The 24,077-nt window shown below is 31.4% G+C and overlaps 1 protein-coding gene across 3 annotated transcripts in view; it reads right to left on the bottom strand.

Moving 5' to 3' along the window:
- The window catches only part of LOC139483987 (protein MON2 homolog), a 287,784-nt gene that overhangs the window by 259,497 nt on the left and 4,210 nt on the right, over window positions 1-24,077 (bottom strand). For all 3 annotated transcript variants that reach the window (XM_071267710.1, XM_071267718.1, XM_071267725.1), the window contains exons 3-18: window positions 23,554-23,681; window positions 22,283-22,414; window positions 21,677-21,809; window positions 20,010-20,110; window positions 19,223-19,348; window positions 18,626-18,820; window positions 18,013-18,137; window positions 17,269-17,396; window positions 15,467-15,620; window positions 14,660-14,832; window positions 13,302-13,386; window positions 9,608-9,792; window positions 8,346-8,479; window positions 5,784-5,888; window positions 2,050-2,207; window positions 629-716 (exon numbers count right to left, since the gene is read on the bottom strand). In XM_071267710.1, coding sequence (XP_071123811.1) covers window positions 629-716; window positions 2,050-2,207; window positions 5,784-5,888; window positions 8,346-8,479; window positions 9,608-9,792; window positions 13,302-13,386; window positions 14,660-14,832; window positions 15,467-15,620; window positions 17,269-17,396; window positions 18,013-18,137; window positions 18,626-18,820; window positions 19,223-19,348; window positions 20,010-20,110; window positions 21,677-21,809; window positions 22,283-22,414; window positions 23,554-23,681 — 2,150 coding nt within the window. The remainder of the gene's footprint in view (window positions 1-628; window positions 717-2,049; window positions 2,208-5,783; window positions 5,889-8,345; window positions 8,480-9,607; window positions 9,793-13,301; window positions 13,387-14,659; window positions 14,833-15,466; window positions 15,621-17,268; window positions 17,397-18,012; window positions 18,138-18,625; window positions 18,821-19,222; window positions 19,349-20,009; window positions 20,111-21,676; window positions 21,810-22,282; window positions 22,415-23,553; window positions 23,682-24,077) is intronic.

Genomic DNA, 24,077 nt, shown 5'->3' with positions numbered 1-24,077 from the left:
TTTTGTAGAACATAATCATTTTCAAAAAAATTTTAAGATGTCAGTATTAGGGATATAGTATACTGGGCAGCCCTCTTGTCATGGCTTTTTTTTTTGTACCTTAGCTTCCATTTGGCAATACAAATACAATATTTGCACTCATCCTGATTTTCATGTGAAGAACATTATAAACCTTTATGTTTCATTTTTTAAAGATTTCCTTAAGATTAAACTTTTTGAAGCTGTAGTTTAGAAAATGAAGCACCAAAATATCTTCCTATTTCTCATTACCAATCTCACTTATGGTGATTGGTTAATAAATGAAGACTAAGCCAATTATGAACATTGACTTTTCTTATAAAAAAAATCCAATACCAATGAACAAACTGAAAGTAATCAAAACAATTCATGTACTCAGCTGTTAATAAATCACTGTAAAATAAGACGCTATACTAAAAAATAAAATCCCAGCCCATAGCTAGGTCTTCTTGGAAAATAATACATTTTCATCACTATTTTAAGTATACAATTTTATGTTAAATCTAACTATAACACAAAATAACTATTGAAAATCTATTTTAAGAAAACACTAATGTTTTAACACCATGACCATTACAACACAACACTAAGCAATAACATGAATACTTACTCTGTTAGAGAAGGCCAACTCCATGGACTCCGCTGATAATTTACACAGAGCATCTATCAGGTGGTGGAGTGCTACATCATCTAAGAGTCTACAAATACAACGGTCCCCAAATACAACATTTTTTAAATAGGCTTTCTATGTTGGGATGTTACACTATTGTTTCAAGTTAGGGTGAAGGTTGGTAACTACTAACAAGAGGCTGTCAGAACAACAGCAAACCGGATTTATTAACATTTTTTTTAGTCCTGGCATTTTCCAATATCACAAGGACTGATGAATGGTGAAAGTGAAAATCGTCAATATCAAATTTGACCTCCATTTTGTCATCAGTAACAACATATTAAAATTTGAAAAGCTTTGGTTGAGTGGTTCATGAGTAAATGCAACAACATGACTGGAAACACAATTTTTCCATCTTTCAAGAATCATAACTCCTGAACAGAAAAAGTGAAAATCACCATTATTAAACTTGACCTCAATTTTGTCATCAGTAATATCATATTAAAATTTGAAAAGCTTTGGTTGAAGAGTTCATGAGTAAATGCACAGACAACATTTGGTTGCCACCAGCCCGGCCCCACCACCGACCAACCGCCCTACATCCCCAAATCAAAAACCGACATTTTTGTCACAAAAATCTGGTAAAAAACCTGATGATCAGAAGTGATTGTTTGTTGATGGGGTTTATAAGTGTTTTTCGTTTCCTTGTTTTTTATATAGATTACCCCGTTGGTTCTCCTATTTGAATGTTTTTACACTAGTCATAGGGCCCTTTTTTATAGGATTTCTGTTTCAAAATGGTATTTGGGGGGATTTCAGACCAGAACAAAACCCATTATAGTTTATTAAATTCTATCATATAAATAAATTTAAGTGATAAAAGCTTGCATCAAACTTTCTTTGCATGCTTTCAGAGTAAGAAAAACATAAATCTGTATTGTATAAAAATCAAAAGGAACCTCCAAGTTACTGTTTTGATGACACCTAGATACATCGGCTAATTGTGTAAAAAAAATATATGTATGCTGTATCTCTTCTTTGATTTGATGGAATTTGCATTAAAATTATAAATAAGTTTTCAAAGAAAAAAACAAAATCTGAAATGCAATGCAAAGCAAGTAATTTCGTCTCGAACAGTGATATTCAAGAAATATCTTATCACTTCGACTGTGAGTTTCACAACTAAAAGTCAAAGTATTTGCAATTTGATACAATATCTTCAATCATGACATTTTTTAAATTTTCTTTCAAAGCAGTCAGACCAAAGAGAGCCAAATATGTGTTGTCAGCAGCAGATCTTGGGACACCTCTACACAATTGTTTTCACATCAGATTGCAGTCTCATCAAAGCCTACTAATGTCCTTTTTTATACCAAGTATTGAGAAAATTATTTTAACATAACATAACATTTATAACTTACTGTGAGCTTTCAAAGAGTCTAGACAACATGGCCGACAGTACAGGAAGGTCAGCCATGACAGCAGTTGTTATCACTGCATTGCTACTTTCTGTCGTGTTCTGACTTGATTTCAGGGTCCCACCAGAAGATGGTTTCAATCCTAATATCCATACTAAATGCTTAAAAAGAGAAAAATAATCAATGAAACTAGCATTTGTCTTAATAAAAATGTTAATGGATGCCTTTTTATACACAAAACCTGTTCTGCAAGAGTTTAAGGGTTCAACAAACTAAGTGAATAAAGAAAGTTTGTGTTCCTATATTTAACCATGTCTCCTTACTGCTGAGAGTAGGGTGCTATGTTTTTGTAAAGCAATTATTATCTAAATTACTCTTTAAATTTATCTAGAAAATGCATATATATATCACGGCTGGTAATCTACATACGCAGAACATTTGGTTCTGCAATGAAAACTGTGAGAGGATTTTCCAGTTGTGCTTGAGTGGAGTAATTGTCACCGCTTCAAAAGGTATGTACATTTCTAAATCTCAATTTTCTTACTCCAACTGATCAAAATATTGAAAATCAGAGAATGTTATGATGTGGTGAATACTTTAACGAAGAGATACATGTATCATTCACTGTTGTACGTAGAGTTGAACTCTTACAAAATCAGTTGCCCCACGAGAAATTGCCTAAAAAAGTGACATTTTAATTTTGAAATGGTTCTATTTACAGACCTACAAGTTCACATTTAGTTTTTTTTCGGGCAATGGGTATGAATGTTGTTTGTTTTGAGGCGTGTACGCTGTCCGGTGTTGATAAACGTCTTAATAATTCCAAAAACTACATTTTTTCATTAAGTCTTGCGTGAGGTGATCGGTTCTGATTGAGGACATCGTGAATGCGTGAGGGGAAGGACAAATATTGGCTTTGTGACTTTTATTGACTCAATAAATGTGATCAATGCTGATTAAAAAGCACAGATTTATCCTTATACTTTAATAGATGTAAACTGATCACTGATTCAATGAAATCAAACTATTAATTGTTTGTTCAATTTCAGAAAATGTCATTGTTCAAAAGGAAAAAGGAAAAGAGGACTAAAATTGACTCTCTACAAATAGGCATGGAGATACAAGTTATCCCAGCCCTGAAGCGAACTAAAGCCTCTGGGAGTAGTCCTGCCGTCAAATATACGTCACAGAGATCACCACATATATTTAAGAAAAGTATATCGCCGATCAAAACTTCAACACCTATATAAATTAGACGTAATCTGTTCACCCAAAATCACGAAATGTTCGAAACAAAAAAGGCAGATATACAGAATTTATTATTCACGAACATCGATGAAAGCAAGATAATCTCGAGGAAGACCATAAGGAAGAGCATGTATTAGACAACGAAGAAGTCATAGAAGAAGACCATGTAGTAGACCACGAGAAAGACCACATGGAAGACCTTGAGGAAGAATATAAAGTTTTTAAAGTACTTTAGATAAACTCTCAGACGTAGGGAAAAGAGAAAGATTTTTGATTTTTTTTTCATTAGTACAGAGTGGACGTTTTCCTTTAAACAACATTGCATTCGACCTTTTTTTAGGACGAATCAAGACGAATGAGATACTCCCCAACATCTCTGCAGTATTTTTGGTTATTGTTGACAACATTTTTTGTTTTTATTCTTTGTGAAACATATTATTAAATCTAGGTTCCCACAATTTATTTCACAATTCAATCTCATAAATTTTTCTAAGCACACAATAATTATTATGTGTTTTTTAATTTTTAGTTTAAACATATTTTATTTACTCAAAGTAAAATGGATTGGACACAAGTAAGTCATACTTATGAAGTCCGCTCCGAATGACAATAATTTACAATACAATAATAATATGAGCATGCAATATCAAAATAAACAATATTTTACGAGTCTATCAATTGAGAAAAAAAAATGAAACAGAAATAGATGTAAACATTGAAAACGTTGATGATGATGATGACATGGATGTACCGTAAATACATTTTCTACATAACAAGAAATCTCTCAGACCTTTTGATAAATTAGAATACGTGTTTGAATATATTCACATTTTGTTCATACGAGAGATTCGGATTACCAGATGTAAGTAACTTAACAGTTAATATAAGGTCATCAGGAAGCCATCTTAGATTATTCATCAGAATTTCTCTCTGGTGTATATATAAAGAGCAGTCAAAAAGGAAATGGTGTACAGTCTCAATGTTACATCCACAAAAGCAAGATGGATCAGCAATTATATTGACTCTAAACAAGTCATAGTTCAAGAAAGATGAGTAGCATCTGAATTGTGTTAAAATCATATTTAGTTTCCTCGGTCCATATAGAAAGTGCTTTGGTACATCTTTATTTGTGGTATTTAATCTTTTTAAATGGATTTTAAACTTTGCTATAGAGTCTGATTTTCGAAGGGACAAATCGGTATGATTCCATAGGTTAATAGTTGATGGTAAAAAAGATTCTTTAGTAAGAGATAATCTACAAAACGGAACAATGATGTCATTGCCATTTCTCAAGGGATATGCAGTTGTGCTCTGTACACTAGGTGGAACAAGTTTGTGTTTTTTAATGAACAATGTAGCCTAATTTAGGTAAGTTTCAACCACTCATAGCTTGAATATAAAGATATAATTTGTACTTCCCCTCACGCATTCACGATGTCCTCAATCAGAACCCTCACGCATGAATTAATGAAAAAATGTAGTTTATGGAATTATTAAGACGTCTATCAACACCAGACAGCGTACACGACGCCAAAAACAACATCCATACCCATTGCCCTAAAAAAAAAAAAATGTCACTTTTTAAAGCAATTTGTCGTGGGGCAACTGGTTTTGTAGGAGTTCAACCCTATGTACAACATTAAATGATACATGTATCTCTTCGTTAAAGTATTCACCACAGCATAGCATTTTCTGATTTTCAATATTTTGGTCAGTTGAATAAGAAAATTGAGATTTAGAAATGTACATACCTTTTGAAGCGGTGACAATTACTCCACTCAAGCACAACCAGAAAATCCTCTCACAGTTTTCATTGCAGAACCAAATGTTCTGCGTGTGTAGATTACCAGCCGTGATATATGGTAATCAATTGCAAGCAATTAAAATTTACATGTATTGCTAAAACCATTTCATAAAAAGTAACTCTGATCAAACTAGAAAAGAGTGCCATAATGGTGTTAAAAATCATTTGACAGAATATCAGAATTATACACATTGGCAATTGGCATTAACTTTACAATTTCTAATTTTTTTACATGACTTTCGTTAGTACAACAACAAAAAAGAGAAATAAATCATTGTTAATATGTTGAACATGGCATCTTCTTCTATATGAGCATACAAAAAAAGATTTAGAATTCCATTTTAGAATCTATTTTACCATCAGAAAAATGAAATCAGGACACATACATTCAAACTTCTTGTGAAAAAGAACAAAAAACAAGGTAATCCAATTGCAAGATTAAAGAGATGATGGCAACAATTACAAATCATGAAGAATTAGATGTAATGACATTTCAATAAAAAATGTGATACTTTCTTTTTATTATTCTTTATATGGTTAAACGTTAATAATAACCATGGCTGAGTTCTATGAATGTTACGTCATATTTAGATAAATAATGACATCGCCAATGCTCTTACAAAATACAACAATAGAATGTTCATATTACTGCTCTAATATTTTACATTTGCTGTTTTTAACATACCTGTAGTGTGGTGAGTACTAAATGCCACGCTGTACCTAGTATGCCACCATGGCAGTGTGCCACTGATAGCAGTGACCTCATACACTGGATATTTTTAGCTGTTAACTGTTAAAAAATAATAAGCTTTGATGAAATGAATCCACCTTATCTATAACTGATCTGCTCTGCAATTTTGATTATCTCCCCTCTATCATGTGGATAGAGGTTAAGTTCATTGATGTTCCTTTTCTGGTCTATTCATTTTTGATAAGCCATCAAGGAGGAGCAATGCTTATGAGACATAAAACATATTGTAATGTTAATAAGACTACGTAAGTCGGTTTGACATGTGTCTTATCCAATTTGTGTTAATGAAAGGTAAATAAAATATGTTTATTAAAAATTAATAAGGTGTCTTCCGCCATCTTTGATTTTAAAATAGCCAGAAACAATTGGTCTAGATCTTTATAAATGATATGGGCCAATTGTTGAGAGATGAATGTAATTAATCAGTTATACATTTCATCTAATCGAAGAAAATTCTGTATTTTATCATATTTTCAAACTACAGAATATCTTTTGCTTGATTCAATATTTTCAACTTTACAATATAAGGGGAGATAATTCAGCTAAAATGTAACTATAACTATAGGCTCTCAAGAGCCTGTGTCGCTCACCTGATTCTATTTGGGATTTTGAAATACATGTAATATTAAAAAATGTAAAAAATTGTAACAGATACTTATAATGATGTTATAGGCCAAATTTGGTTTAATATTGTTATGTTAGGTTTCATTTCATTCAGCAGTTCTCTTAAAGAAGACATTTGTATGTATTTCCTATAGGGTACCATGTTAAACTAAGCCCCCGTCTGGCGGCCATCTTGGATAATGAATCGGGTACAAAGTAACAACACTTGGTCAGCACCTCATAAGGAACATTCATGCCATGTTTGATTTCATTCCATTTAGTGCTTTTCTAAAAGAAGACATGTGTATGTATTTCCCATAGGGTACTGTGTTTAACAGAGTCCATCCGCTGGCGGTCATCTTTGATGATGGATCGGCGACAAAGTAACAACACTTGGTCAGCATCTCATAAGGAACATTCATGCTATGTTTGGTTTCATTCTAATCCGTGGTTCTCTAAAAGAAGACATTTGTATGTATTTCCTATAGGGTCCCATGTTAAACTAAGTCCACCCTGGCGGCCATCTTAGATGATGGATCGGCTACAAAGTAACAACACTTGGTCAGCATCTCATATGGAGCATTCATGCTATGTTTGGTTTCAATCCATTCAGTGGTTCTCTAAAAGAAGACATTTGTATGTATTTCCCATAGGGTCCCATGTTAAACTAAGTCCCCCCTGGCGGCCATCTTGGATGATGGATCGACTACAAAGAAACAACACTTGGTCAGCATCTCATAAGGAGCATTCATGCTATGTTTGGTTTCAATCCATTCAGTGGTTCTCTAAAAGAAGAAATTTGTATGTATTTCCCATAGGGTCCCATGTTAGACTAAGTCCCCCGCTGGCGTCCATCTTTGATGATGGATCGGCTACAAAGTAACAACACTTGGTCAGCATCTCATAAGGAACAATCATGCCATGTTTGGTTTCATTCCATTGAGTGGTTCTCTAGAAAAAGTTCAAAATGTAAAAAGTTTATGACGACGACAGACCAAGACAACGGACGCCCAGTGACGAGAAAAGCTCACTTGGCCCTTCGAGCCAGGTGAGCTAAAAAAAGGAATTTGTTGAGAATTTACCCATTTTGTTTTGTATCAAAAACACTGTGACCCAAATTATCTTTTTTCTGAAAGCAGTTAATTGAAGCAACCGTCTCATGCTTTCTCTTAAAATGCTAAGATTTGGTTTTCTCAATATCAATCAATATAGGGTTTTCCATGTATAACCTGTACTAAATCTGACAAATTTGCACCATCCGTAGCTTGAAAAAATCCCTGACCCAAACTTTTCATTTCAATTTTTAAAACAGCATCACATAAATTATTTTGGCAAATTATTTTTAAAATCTATAGACTTCAGGTAGCACAATACAAAGATTTTATAACTCCAACTCCCAAGTTTTAAAATGCTGTAACTTTCTTAATAATGCTTGAAAATTTATAAAAGTGGTAGTTTTGGATAGCTAACATATCACTCTTTCAAATTAATGCAATGTTAGTGTTATGCAACAATTATGTAACCAATTATAACGTTAACTGTGTCTAAAATATTTTTCACCAAATTTCCACTTTCAAATGAAATAAGCTTCTGCATAGGTATCCCTAGAGGGTTGATTTTATCATATGTTGTTCCTATGGCCATTATCTACAAAAGGGTGTCTCAGATTTCAGATAGAATGTATAGAACAAATTTTACACCTAATTAAACATTATGTTCTTTTATGTGGTTAGGATGTTTACACTAATTAGAGATTTATGAGGGAATGGAATACCATAGAGACAATCTGAGACATCCTTTTCAATCCCATGATGTGTTGATTAAGAGATCGTTAAAATTTTCTGTATAGTTAAAGAGATGATAGAGCTAAATTCTATCTGTATTAAACATTACCATGACTGGTCCTTGATGTGCACCAACGGGCAGGGATGCAGTAGGTAGTGGAGAGCCAACAGCTACAACCTGACTCCTCTCTATAGCCTCTGATCCTTGCGTCTGTAAATCTTGACTAGCAAATCTCATGTGACCTACAAAACAATATCAACATTGATAATATATTTTTTTAAGATTTCATTCAGTGAGTACAAGCATCTGTGAGTAAGCGGCAGTAGACACAACACGTTAAGTCAGTACAAATCAATATGTCATAAAAGACAAAACTATACTGAGAGTACTGTCATTTTAAAATGGTTAAGCTTTATGTAGGACAGTGCATATCTTCCTAACTGAAAGGACTAAACTATATATATACTCTTGGAGCTTAGTCCAGTCAGAGTATAATGGGGAGGCAGGGAGACTTTACATATGATTGTGTACCAATCTTTATGAGAAGACTGAGCTACATTCTGTGAGTTTAGTACTGTCAGTTTATAATGAGGAGGGAGTGAGGCTTTACTTAATACAGTGTACCAACCTTTCTGAGAAGACTGAGCTATACTCTGTGAGTTGAGTACTGTCAGTGTATAATGAGGAGGTATTAATACTTGACATATGATTGTGTACCAACCTTTTTGAGAAGACTGAGCTATACTCTGTGAGTTAAGTACTGTCAGTGTATAATGAGGAGGTAGTGAGGCTTTACATATAATGTGTACCAACCTTTTTGAGAAGACTGAGCTATACTCTGTGAGTTAAGTACTGTCAGTGTATAATGAGGAGGTAGTAATACTTGACATATGATTGTGTACCAACCTTTTTGAGAAGACTGAGCTATACTCTGTGAGTTAAGTACTGTCAGTGTATAATGAGGAGGTAGTGAGGCTTTACTTAATACAGTGTACCAACCTTTCTGAGAAGACTGAGCTATACTCTGTGAGTTTAGTACTGTCAGTGTATAATGAGGAGGTAGTAATACTTGACATATGATTGTGTACCAACCTTTTTGAGAAGACTGAGCTATACTCTGTGAGTTAAGTACTGTCAGTGTATAATGAGGAGGTAGTGAGGCTTTACTTAATACAGTGTACCAACCTTTCTGAGAAGACTGAGCTATACTCTGTGAGTTTAGTACTGTCAGTGTATAATGAGGAGGTAGTAATACTTGACATATGATTGTGTACCAACCTTTTTGAGAAGACTGAGCTATACTCTGTGAGTTAAGTACTGTCAGTGTATAATGAGGAGGTAGTGAGGCTTTACATATAATGTGTACCAACCTTTTTGAGAAGACTGAGCTATACTCTGTGAGTTAAGTACTGTCAGTGTATAATGAGGAGGTAGTGAGGCTTTACATAAGGCAGTGATAAAAGCATCTCTAGGTGTTGTCATTTCGAGCTGTCCACATAAATTAGCATATGTCTTCATGGCCTTCAGTACAGCTTCTGTTGCACTTTCATCAGTACTGAAATTATAAGAATATGTTTTCTAAATTATACCATTGTTCATACTCAGTAGTTTCAAGTTTTCTTGAAGCTTAAAGTTTTGTTTCCTTCTTGTCAATAGTAATCAAAAATTTCTGCACATTAAATCAAACTGTAGAATCAAACTGTAAGGATTTTCTCTTCTGAAATTTATAAGAACTCTGAAATTCATATTAACAACTATTTCATTAATGGAATTATTTTTTATGTATGATATGTTTTTTTACACCAAAATTATGTGAAAAATAATAAGAACATAGAAATGCATTAAAAAAAGTGTATTTGAAATGTAAGTTTGAAAATATTGAGAAAATAGGAGTTGTATGACAAAATTTATAATACAGTGCCTAGGAGAATGTAAGAAGGTTTACTTATTGAAAAGTTAAAAAAGTAAGAAGCAAACATCATTAAATACTTCATCAATAATATTAAAATCAATATATACAAAATGCAACTATTTAAATATAAAACTTTAAATTTTTTTCTAACTTAATCAACTACAGTTCATATCATAGGGAACAGGTGTACAAAGTTTCAAGTTGATTGGACTTCAAGTTCATCAAAAACTACCTCAACCAAAAACTTTCACCTGAAGTGGGACAGACGGATGAACGGACAGACAACAGATGAACTAATGGACGGACAGATGCACAGACCATAAAAACATAATGCCCATAAATGGGTCATAAAAAGAATAAAATATTTTTTTACACCCTCCATTATAAAATATTTCATTCCTTTTCTTATTTCCTACCAAAACATTAGGGATTTATGGTATCATAAACCATAATTACATAAGGATGTTAAATAAATCTAAAGAACTAGTTAAGAACATTATCAACACACAAGTATAACTGTTTCATATTAATTATATCATATTAATCATATGAATTATAGTCCTTCAGTTATGGGTAGGAAATCCATTACATTTTCACACAATGAAGTTAAGGCCTTCCATATATGCTTGAATATAGTTTACAGGCACTTCTGTTAAAATTTGTTGGGTGGATTATATTAAGGGATATGAAATGCAATGCTATTTTGGTATTTTCTATTCCAGAACAAGTTCAGTTAAATATTTGATCAATTGTGTGAAGAGCCTAACATACTGAAAAGTGTGTCAGTTTAAGTTAAGGAATATATACCAGATGAACACTGCATCAAGGTATCAATCTTAAAATTGCACTTTTGATTTTTTTTGCTATTGGAGTTTTTTTTGAGTTGATGATTTTCTTAATGCCTACTTAGTTAAAGTTATCATATCATAAAAGAGTAATGTAAATTACTTGTACTATTCTAAGTTTCAGGTAATAGTAATTTTGGCAGTATCTGATTATCGGTTGTACAAAAGGTTTCTTTTAACACTATTTTGACAGAGGAACACTATGTAGATAATCCCCAATCTTTGGTTGTTATGTAATATATAACTGTACACAAAATGACAAATAAAGTGCTAAAAATAAGAAGATGTGGTCTGATTGACCATGAAAAAAAACTGCCTTCAACAATGAGTAAAACCCATACTGGTACCAAACAGTAATCTTTAAAGGGCTCTGGTACAACAGAACACAAGAATGAACTGAACATAACAATAAACAAATAAAACATATAATAAACAGCAATAAACTTTCATCTATTTACCATAGGGAACTAAAAATTAAACATTACATTGTATTGAAAGCATTTAAAGGCAATATTTTGAATCAGAGCCACAATGGTATAATTGGTTCAGTTACAGTTATAGACAAAGGAAGATAACTTCAAATTTCAATATAACCTTCACAGTGACATCATCATGATCATTGTTATTTTCAGAAAAGATGGAATCCATGTACCATGCACAACTTATGCAATTCCCTTGACAAGTATCATCATTTTGTTACTTGAATATTTTAGTACATCACATATATATTTTGTGAACAATTTTCTTGATTCTGTGTACAACATGTATATATTATGTAAATAAATTTCTTGATGTGTACATGGTCCGAGTACACAGTTATCTTCCCTCAATTTTTCGTTTGTCCACAGATAAAGTTCCCTTTAATTTCAGTATATTTTTTCCCGCCTTTACTTTAAATTTTTTCTCTTTTTCTGTTTTAATGTGAATGTAAAGTCATCTAAGATAATTTCTGTAAAATTTCTTTTTGAGATATTTTGAGCAGACATGAGTGATTTGGTTAGGTAAACATAGGTGTAATTTTTTCTTTTCAGAAGCTCTCTCGTTCAACCCATACTGGTGTCCTTGTATTTTGTTTCGCCAAGAGAAAATGAGCCGATGAAGTTTTCTAATTTTTTGATATATTTGTGGTTAATGCCAAACTTCATGTACACCAAATGTTGTTGGAAAAGTGCAGGTGGGATTTTTTTATTCATAATTATGTTATAATAGGCAGATAGGGAAAAATAACTGTGTACTTGGACCACATAGAAAGAATGAAAAAAATGTTCACCTCAATGCAATAAATGTTTGTACTCTCAATTGATGGATTGAGCCTTTTGAACTATGTGAGCCAAAAAACAAATACAATGTATGAATTGATTGATCAAACAACATACAGTGGATTCAATATTAGTCCTTGGATACCAATTTTGCTGGGGTTGTGGATACAGAAGAATCACAAATTCAAATGTTCATCGAATTGCAAATTATTAAGGCTTTGTATGCAGAGATAGGCAAATCCATAAAAATCAAATATCCACAAAGATACAAGTTTTCCTTAATCCACCAAAATTTATACCCAAGAAATCAATGAATCCACAGTAGTATAAACGCATGCATTCTTCAGTTATCTTATTTTCATTGATAACAAAAGATTTTCTAGTTTATGAAATGGATAATGTAAATTAAGGTTCAGGATGATGAAAATAATATATCTAACTTATTCTATAATGTGGGATAAATAATAGTGTTTCATATATACAGTTAACCCTCAAATCTCACCAAAAGACAATATCTAAACTTCTACAGAAATAAAACCACTTTAATTTATAAAATCTTACATTTCCATAACAAAGCTGTTTTAAAATAGACAATTTAAATGTAACAGCTATCATATAGAAGTTTTCATACCAAAACTGTGTTATTTGGACAGTCAAAACTGTTGTAACAATCATCTGTAGTAAATTATCAATAACTGTGAAGCCATGTCAGTCATGTTAAAAATGTGTTTCACTCAAAATTTTATTCTATACTTCATTGTGAAGGAATACATTTTCAATTCGAATATAAATCAGTTAATCCAAAGTATTATCTTCTAAATAATTAACAGCATTGCCATTATGAACCAAATATCATACTTTCAATATAAACTTATCTGTCCATGACGTAAAAAAGGATAGAATATTGGTTGACAGCTGTATTTCTCCATGTTCAAAGCTTTGAAAAAAATACTTTTAGGGTGCAATAGTCAATACTATCATTTATAAATAAACATATATTTTCAAATGTTCTGGATTATAAGTATATTTCTTAGTTTTATACAATTACCTAGCATCCAATAGTAGGGAAAAGGCAGCTAACATCCCACACCAAGAGGAATTAATCAATTCTTCTTGTAGTTTTCTTTCTTCATCTAAAATAATTATTGTGATATTGAATTAATTAAAATTCTAGGCATATTCTTTTAAACAAGCTAAATAAAATCTAATTAAGGAATGACTGTAATATTTTTTCTGTCTATTAAGACATAACATAAAAAATGTGGTGCACACTGAACAACGCGCATAGCGGGTTATTTAAAGTGTGCACCACATTTTTTATGTTATTTCGAATAGGCAGAAAAAATATTACAGTCATTTCTTATAATTTAATTCTTAATTCCATTTTAAACCGGAGTCAACCATGAAAAAACGTTGATGACGTCACGGTCTCATGACAAAATTATGTCTATGGGCTGATAAACAAAACGACGTCAGCCAATCAGAAGACACGTTACATCGAAAATTAAATTATTGAAGTATATCTTCCTGAACCAAGCTGTCCATTTCTAGCAATATTGATTTCAAATCAGATAAATTGTTAATTTGTTGAAAAATAAAACTGATCAGGCCAATTAAATGATGGTTGGTTACAACTAGTAGGAATCAAGCTTAAATCATCTTATTGTATTTGCTCTGTTAGTTTACACTATTTCTGATCTTAACATCAACATCTATTAATAAAGCTTAGTAATCCTGCATGGTCACCTGTTTATCAGTTTAGTACCATGAGAATAGTGTAGTCAATTTATGCTGAGAACAAAATATCTAATGGGAAAAAAATTTGATAGGCTTTTCAGTAAAAAAAATGAATAAAATCTCATACTTGATGGGATTTTTCAAGAAATTTATGGATTTTGGAAACGTCTGACTGAAAAACTAACAAAGACCACATAATTCCAAACATTCAACAAATGCAAGTATTTTGTAAAGTAGATATATTTTGTTATATAAAATTACCAAAATAAGTGTGATTTATTTTGATGTGAAGTGTTTTGTAATGGTTTGTGAAATTTGGAATGCCATTGGCACTATTTTTTATTTCCCCACTTGCTTTCTTTACCCTTCTGTTTTGAAATAAATGCTATAAAGAAAAAATTAAAGTCACAGATTATAAGTTAGATACACTGGTATCCCTTATATCTTAGTTTGTACATGACATTTTATTCATATTATCAGAAATTTTTTAAGATAAAAGCAAGTATGTATTTTACTTATGTTGTTCCATATTGTGTCTTCATTAATCTGAAGAAAAAGTTGGCTGTAATTAAATAGTGTCAAGTCCCGTCAATATAAATGTTCCTGATTTATGCTAACTATTCTTATTTGACATTAAACAATATCAATTTTTCAATATAAGTAACAAACCAGTGATTTGTTTCTTGGCTTTAGGTTTGTTCTTTCCTGGTGTAACATCTTTAGTTTCTCCCTCTATAATGAACTGTACACTTCTGTTAAGTTCCAACAGACTGTAGAAGGCAAGTGACATACCATATCCATCCTGTACAGCTGGTGGGTCAACTCTGTCTAATAACTCCAATCTAAAATAATATACAACTTCATATAACTAATCAGATCTTTAAAATGAAACATAACCCTACTACATAACTAGATATTTGTTATTGACTTTGGATAAAATTACAGTTATGTTATAGCACTTTAACTCCATAAACTTTTATAGATATGCTTCTGTTAAAATAATGAAATTTCTTTTACAAGTCTCATGAAAAGTTGATTTTTGCATCACAATTTGCACCATCTAAAGGGAAAGAAAGACAACATTCTTATCATGGGTTGAGTCTCATCAACCTTTACTCAGATTTACCAATTTCTCTTTAAATATTTAATTTCTTAGGACAAACCTTCCGTTCTAGAATTGTGAAGACTATCAAAAACAGGGATGCTGCTTTTTTTTTAAATGTCATGATGTTCATGAAATTTTGTATGTCAAAATCCAATTTATCTCTGGAGTAGCTGTTATTCTCTTAATTCAAGCTCCATATGGCTGATCAGAAATCATTAAAAAACTGTTCTATTTAAGAATTATTATCATTGTTATATACTCCCTGGTACATGTCCATTGAAATATTTCAAAAATCTTGTTTCAATGCAGAAACTTTTTTTAATTTAGCTGAAGGTGTAAAGATTATGTAGTAATATCAAAATAAAACTTACAACATAGATTTAGTCTGACCCTGAGGTACAGTTATTGCAAGAGGAATCCACACTCCTCTGTACATAAAAGCTGCTTGGGGAGTAACACCTCCCCCTACCGGCATCCCTCCTACCAAGGCTGGAGGTGTACCTTGTATATCTGGAGCTTTATTTCCTAAAAATTTAAAAATCTTAGAGTTAAAAGGATTCTTTCAAAAGAAAGTTTATGTCGTTTATAAAACATTTGTTATCTGGTTTTATACCAATCTTGTAATGTAAGGTGATACCTAACACTACAGGGAGATTACTCTGTAAAAATCAGCTAAACATTTTAATCACGTTGTATTGTAAAAGGAAATATTAAGCTTCTCAATGATCAAAATTAGTGTTTGTCAAACTGCTATATAACCAGTGTATTTTTTCTGATAAAATGGTTGGTTCAATTTTTTTAAAATTTTTATATTTTTGTCAAAGGGTCAAAGTAAATACTTTAAATAACTGTATTTTTTTTAATGTCATTTGTCGCGATGCGTTGGTGCTCTATTTCCTTTATATGTTTTAGTTTATATTGTTCAATTCATAACTGAGAATACAATTAAACTATAACCACAAAAACAGTTGTTTCAGTTTATGTTTTCTTTATTCATTTATAGTTACAGAATTATTTTTTTCCTCTTGTGCCAAATAAAAATAAATATGTGGTTTCAGTTACCCAACAATAAGTCAAATGAATGAATGGTTCATTATAGTGCAACCTGTATATATACAAAACTAAATATCTAGTACACAAAATTAACTATTTTTATATTATATTAAGTAAAGATAAAGTAGCAAAAGTAGCAAAAAAAATCAATTTTTTTTTTTTTTATCATGTTTATGAAATTCATTGTTTCATGGCACTCAATGAATTAGTCCCAGTTGTTTCTTATCTTTACATCAAAATGATATGTATTTTTAACAAAGTTATCTAACAAATAGTCTGTTAATACGTAGTTTTCTCTTTTGGTATATTTTTTCTGTCTACTGTCCATCTGTTGTCATTATCGTGAAAATGCGGATTTTGTCATATCTGGTCTGGTTCCGATCCGTAGTTTACACAAAAATGTGTAATGGCGGCCGTAGAAAAATTTACAAAAATGAGTCCGAGAATAAACATTGTTTGACAAGAGATTGTGAATGAATAAGACGCTTTTAATGCATTAAATGGATTAAACATAAACTTAAGCCAATTATGATCACTTTTCAAAGAAGTATAAAACTTATTTTAGCTCAAAACCAAAATTCTCGTTCTCGTATTACCCGAAGAGAAAGAAAGTAATTTTTGGAGAGTTGCACAAATAAACGACTTTTAAAAAAAAAATCGTTTCAATCTTTGAAATTTCGTTATACAAAACGTAGATTTCGAATTGTTTTGTGATTGCATTTTTCCATGTCGAAATTGGTGATTGCAGACACGTGGTATTAGTCATGTCACAAGTGTCGCCTTTGGATATTCGCATCCAAACAGTTTTAACCCTATTCTGATATACTGTCTATCACAAAAAAACAAATTAAAATCAACACATACTATGATAAACTGTTCTATATTAAGCCGTTGACATTCTGTGATCTAAAAGGTAGTCATAAGAAAATATACCTTTTTTCAGATGTTTATCCATACTACCATATATCATATGGAGACTACCATTGGACAGTAGGTCCCAGTATTGTTTTTTTGCTTTTGAGATTTATTGCTATTATTACTAAAATTCAACTTTAAAGATGCAATGCTATTGTTCTTGCCTCTCTGAACTTTTACATTCTATATACTATATTGTACTTACCACTCTGAGAGCCCTGACCAGTAGATGTTGTCATAAACTGTGATTGTATATATGATCCTAAACCATTTACCATATCACGAAATATTTTTGTGGAATGTTGTTTCATATCATAACTCTGACAAAAGCATCTTGAAAATGAAACAAAAACAAAAATTTAATCACAGCTATAAAAAGTACTTTCATGTTTAGGTTAACCAAAAACTTACATATTATACTAAATCTAATAAAACTTCAAAATATTAAAGCTTTCATTTTTATTGATAACTACCAGGATAGCTTTTTCATTAATAAAATAAAATAAAAGCATTTATATCTTTTCATGAACCAACTTAAAAAACTCTGCAAATGTATTTTTTTTATCTCTCTTGATTTAATGAGTGCATTAAGAATGCAATTCTTTGAACTTCTATAACACCTTTCTTAGGTCCTTTATAGCATACTTTTTTAAAATGTGCTTTTTTTATCACACATTTACCATTGATATGAATATTTTTACATTTCATAACAGCCAAACCACCTAATATGACTATATGATAACAATCTTGTGTGATGTCATGGAATATTTAAGGAAAATCAGTACTGTAATTGAAGAATTGCAGCCACCAATTGGTCATTAGAAGGTTGCAAATACAGTAATTATTTTTTTTTTTTAAAGTGGATCACATTACATACAAACTTTTTGGCCTGTCAATGGTAATATTTAAGATGTCCAAAATGTACAATAAAACCATATTATTATCATACCTTATCAACTCTGGTTGTATACTAAGTTTGTGTAAGACTTCCAGTGCTAAACATCTCTGCCAACTAGGTTTTTCAGGGTCTAAAAATTTCACTAACAGCGATAAGAATATTTCACATTCTGTTGTCTGAAATGGCAAAAAACATTGGTTCATATACTTAACATACTGCAAAGTCATACTTTGTTAACTTGAATTAGATTCAGAAGGATAGGTTTACACTAACCTGAGAAATTGTCTTCTCACTGCAGTGTCTTGGACAATTAAAAGGTGAGAAAAGATTATTTTTTAGTATAAGGCTTTTATAAAGATACACAAAATAGTCATAAAAAAAACCAGATATAAGTAATGATAGTGACAAACAAGAATGTGTTCCAAGTACATGGATGCCCCATCGGCACTATCCTTTTCTATGTTCAGTGGACTGTGAAAATGGGAAAAAATCTTTAATTTGGCATTAAAATTACAAAGATCATATCATAGGGAACATGTTTACTAAGTTTCAAGTTGATTGGACTTCAACTTCATCAAAAACTACCTCGACCAAAAACTTTAACCTGAAGCGGGCCATGGGGCATAATAAATGGGGCATAAAAAAGGAAAAATTTTATACAAACCAATAATGAGTAGTATTTCTTGATCAATGATGAGACAATTCTAAGTAACCTCATCACTATAGGGTAAAATGGCTTCTCAACTGGTGCTGGTGATGGAGGGGGAGGTAACCCCTGTCTGTATTTCAAACTTGGTGAGAACAGCTTTATAACCAGTGGACATACTCTTTCTTTGAGCAAAAAACTGAATTCTGAATGCTGAAAAACAGTACATAAAATATATAATTAAAAATCAAACATGGATAATGTTGTAGGTTAGTGCTACATTGAATAAATAATTAAAAAGCTATTTGACCTCTCTTCTTCTTGCTTTGTTGTACTCCAACTGAAAGTCAAAATATAATATAAGGTGAAATTACCTCTCAAATTAGTATATCTTTACATAACAAATATATTCTCTTCAATATGAGGTTTAATTTCGTAACCTGAACTTATCTCTCGTCTCATCTCGAGAAATTTATCAAAAATTTTCAATGATCATTTGTACTCAGTGAAGACTTCTATATAACCTGGAATTCCTGTTTTATATACATAAAAAGTAGTTCTACCCATACAATGTTTGATCAATCAATGAACTTCTCAATGAATATTAGTACTCACTGTGTGAAATATTTCAGGAAATGCTGTGAGAACTGCTTCTAAGAGTTCAAGGCCAAATGTTCTGGTCATTTCTGTCATCCCGACTAACCAAAAAGGTTGGTCTGCATTTACTAATTGACAGAGGTCCTGTACAAACAAATTACATATTCTCATAAATCAAGTGTTTTTACAATAATCTTTTCAAAATTGGAACCCTGCCACTTTCTGTATGTGCCTGTCCTACGTTTGAAGGCTGTAATTAAGTGGTTTGTTTATTGTTTATTGTTTATCGATTTGTACATAAATCATGTCAATAGTTTTCTTGTTTTAAGTGTTCTACATTCTTCATTGTGGGGCCTTTTACAGCTCTCTATGGGTTTAACTCATTGTTGAAGGCCACATAATGACCTGTAATTGCTTACATTCTATGTCATTAAGTCTCAGGTGGCGAGTTGTCTCATTGGCAATCATACACCATCTTATTTTTATAATTCATAATGTCTTAATAATGTAGAATGATTCTTTTAGATTTCAGTTGCTAACATAAACAAGTATGTATCATCACAAGGACGAAGGAATATGGTAGTGTTTATTTGCTTTACCTATTATACACAATATGTAAGAATCCCCATAACAAGGAATATGTTGATGCTATACATAACTGATGCATTAAGTAAGAATCACCATCGCAAGGCTGTAAGGAATGTGAATGAGTTTATATATCATATATATACCTATCTGACACCATATTCAAGAATCACCACACAAGGCTGTTAGGAATGTGATGGAGTTTCTTGGAAAAATTTACCTGAAACAATAAGTAGGCATCTCCTCCACAAGGCTGCAAAGAATGTGGTGGTGTTTTACTTCCAATCTTTAGTTCTTCAAGTTTCATTTGTTCTAGTGGTGCTGAAAATAAATCAGTGAATAATTATTGTACGTTCAGAATGTAAAGAAGGCCTGTAATATTGAAAATCTTTAACATCAACAATAATTTATCTTTAATCTGTTCATTTTATGTACATGCCATAATTTGTAGAAAGTTATTTAAAAAATATGGGTCATATAGTAATATCTACTGATTATAAATACAAATATGCAAAACTAGAGAAAATAAAATATCACAGGTGATATCAGATAAAACACATACTATCATCAAAAATTATTGAAATCAATGAAAATTATCTTGCTATAATTTAATTTTGGATGTAACGAGTCTTCTGATTGGCTGACGTTATTTTGTTATCAGCCCATAGACATAATTTAGTCATGTGATGGTGACGTCATCAACATTTTTTCATGGTTTTCTACGGTTTAAAATGGAATTTAGAATTAAATTATAAGAAATGACTGTAATATTTTTTTTGTCTATTCGAAATAACATAAAAAATGTGGTGAACACTGTTAAATAATCCACTATCGTAGGTGGGGCATAAAAATATTACAGTCATTCCTTAATTAACATTAGGAAAATTTGTAAAAATTATCCAAATGTATACACATGGTAAGGTTCACATCTTACGTGTATTAAGTATATGTATATATGAACAATTGATGTTTGAAGGCTCTTGGTTGAAAACTGTAGGAATTTATTACACAAAATAGGTGCCATCTTATCCTGCTGGCGTTCTCAATACTCACCATTCTATAAGCAAGATTATCACTTCCCATGCACTAGTTACAAATTAAAATGCAAGATTTAATAATTTCAAAATTCCTTCTTCTCAATTTTTCCTAAACACAGATTTCTAAAAGTTACAATAACTGCACTTGGAGAGGAAAGGGTTAGACATGGATAAAGGAACCTAAGAAGGGGAGACAGGAAAAGGGAATAAGCATTCTGTGAGTATTGCATGGCAATACATAGTCCCCTACCAATTTAAAATTCATTGAATTGGAACAAATTCCAACTTGATCTCTAACTTGTCACCATGTAAACTATATAACAAATATCAAGTCAATATCTTTAAGCATGATAAAATAAAGTGTTATAAACTGATTATCTGAGTGAATTTTGTAAGTCAAAGGACCATAACCCTGCACAAAATCATCAGACCAGAAAGAAATTCAATATTGATCTGTAACTTGTCTTGATAAAACAATTCACCCAATATCAAATCAATATCCTCAAGCATTACGAAAAAAAGTGTGGGAAACTGATTATTTAAGGGAATTTTCTAAGTCAGAGGACCATAACTCTACTCAAAACCATCAGACCGGAACAAAATTTAAACTTGATCTGAAACTTGTCATGATAAAACAATATAACAAATATCCCATCCCTCCCTCCCACTCTTGAAGGCCGTACTTTCACCTATTATGATTTACTTTTTACAAATTATGACTTGGATGAAGAAAAATAACTCATTGTCACTCATACCACATCATCTTATTTCTAAGGTTACCCCTGTAAAAGCATTGGACAACATTTGTGCAGCACTACACAAATTTTTAAAACTAACAATTATGACATACCTTGAGACTTGACTCTATCTTCTGATAACACTCTTTCAAACACAATACTGACTAACTGTTTAATGGTGGCAGCAGCTGTGTTGATTGTTGTGGAGTCTTTTGCGAAGTGGAGGCGAAAACATAATACAAGTGCCTGAAAAAAACAGAAAATAACAATAACCTGTTATCAACATTAATTTTGATTGAAAACCAGGATGTTAGTTATAAATTAACTGCTTGCCATTCAACCAATGTTTCCAAATCTCCTGACATTTGTGTGTAATTTTAGAAACAATGATTATTACAATCAGATGACAAGACACAAAAACAATATTTAGTGTATGCATCAAAACTTTATTTATTAATTTCATTGATAACATTTGTGTTGTTCAAGCTTCCCTTCTTGGCTTTATAAAACATTTTTGATGTGTCACTATTAACCTTACCAAATACCAATTTTAACAATCAATACTAATTTCTATTTATATAATTTTTCTCAGTTTAGTCGGGCATCCTAGGTATAAAGTACACTTAAAAAAATAATGAAACTACCAAATAATACTAACGTTTCATAACAAGCCTTTAGCAAACACAAAGAAATTTTTATTTGACTTTATTAAACAATACCTTAGCTAATGATTCATGCTGTACAACAGAATTAGTTGTAATTAATATAATGGCTGTCTGTAAAACTTTCAACTCTTCTTGTCCAGATTCCATTAGGTTCCATAACATACTAATAATACTATCTGCTGCAGTCTGAAATATAATATAGGAAATTAATTGTTAACATCTACAGGGGGATTTATGTTTGGTGTCAATACACATTTTCTATGATTATTAAACATTTTATGAATAGTAAAGAAACAAATATTGTCAGTAGAAAACTTATATTTTGAAAAATCAAATGGTTTCCAGTTTTAATTCCTGGTTCTATGAAATTAATTTTGAAAGTTAGGTTAAAACTAAATACTTTTCATTCATCTGACAGAACTACCCTAACATTTTGGGCTGTGTAAGTACTGTTAAATCATTAACATCCCCTAAAGAACTTTTCAAATAAATGTATAACTTGTCTTTCTTCTTATCTTGATATTTAACCTTGACAAAAATCTTGTAGTTCCCAGTATCCTTTATCTCTAATCTAATATTCATGTGTAGACTTTGTTTGTCTCAGATTTCACTCTAGTAGTTGTATGGGTTTTGTAGACAGTAAATATAAATATAAATGTCACAAAAAAGTCAACTGAAAAGGCATTAAAAAAATATTGTAAAATACTTTCTTGCCTCTTTCATCAGAATTTGGACAATTGATATTTTTGTTTTATTATCAAAAGTTTCTGCACAAAAAAAAACCAACTGTGCCATGAGTGCATGATACACCTGTCATGCCCATCGCATTTTCTAAGAATAAAGTTCAATAACTTCTCAATGTCATATCAGAAATTTATGAAAAATGAAAGGGAAATTATCTTAATAGATATAAACCAGGCAAATAAGTTTAATGAAAACTGCTCGAAGAGCTGTCAAGATATTGTCTCAAAACTGTAAAATCTAAAATCTATAAAATTTGAAAGGGAGCATATAGATGAAATCATTTCACCAAAGTTTCATGAGATCTGCTGAAAGCATATTTGAGTTATTTGTCGAAAACTGAAAATACCCCTTTTTATATGAATCAATCCCCATAACTCAGAAACGTAAAATCAAAAATTTATGGAAACACTAAAGGGAGCTCACATCAATAAATATAAATAATTCTACAGTTTCATGCAAGTTGGTTAAAAAGTTTATGAGTTTTTTAATGTTCGACATATTAACGACAGACAACAGTATACCATAATATGTCCGGTAAACGGGCTGATAAAAACACATCTGTAAAGTGTCTAAGAACTTACCATTGACACTGCTTCATGTGAGATTAACCTCTGAACACCTCCTAAACAAATCTGCATTATTTTGGAATTTTTTGTATCACATCCCATTACAAAGGGTTGAACTATTTCTGCACTAGCTGGTATCAGACCTGTTAAAACGAAGAATAATTATTTGAAATAAAACCACGAAAGCATACATTTATTTATTTGAGAAGAAACATATATTATGTATATACATAGGTGTTGTATGTTCTGCAAATAATTTTTTCAACAAATTGAATCCATCAAACAAAACTAACATTTAAAATTTCATGCTTTCTGTACAGACACCATCCCTTACTTGGAAAGATCCATTTGACTATTGGAATGTACAAAATCAGTCAAGTCAAACTGGGAAGATGATTCCAAGATTCGTAATTCATTTAGAACAGAAAAAACTATGATACAAGTTGTAGGTTGAGAACAAAGTAGATCTTGGTATTACTTACATTTGCAAAAATCCTGCACAAAACAGTCAACCACTTTTTGGTCAAAAGTTTTCTTTC

The sequence above is a fragment of the Mytilus edulis genome, chromosome 1, assembly GCF_963676685.1.
Source record: "Mytilus edulis chromosome 1, xbMytEdul2.2, whole genome shotgun sequence".
NCBI lineage: Eukaryota > Metazoa > Mollusca > Bivalvia > Mytilida > Mytilidae > Mytilus > Mytilus edulis.
Note: the sequence above shows the minus strand (reverse complement) of the source record. Positions and strands in the feature narration are given on the sequence as shown.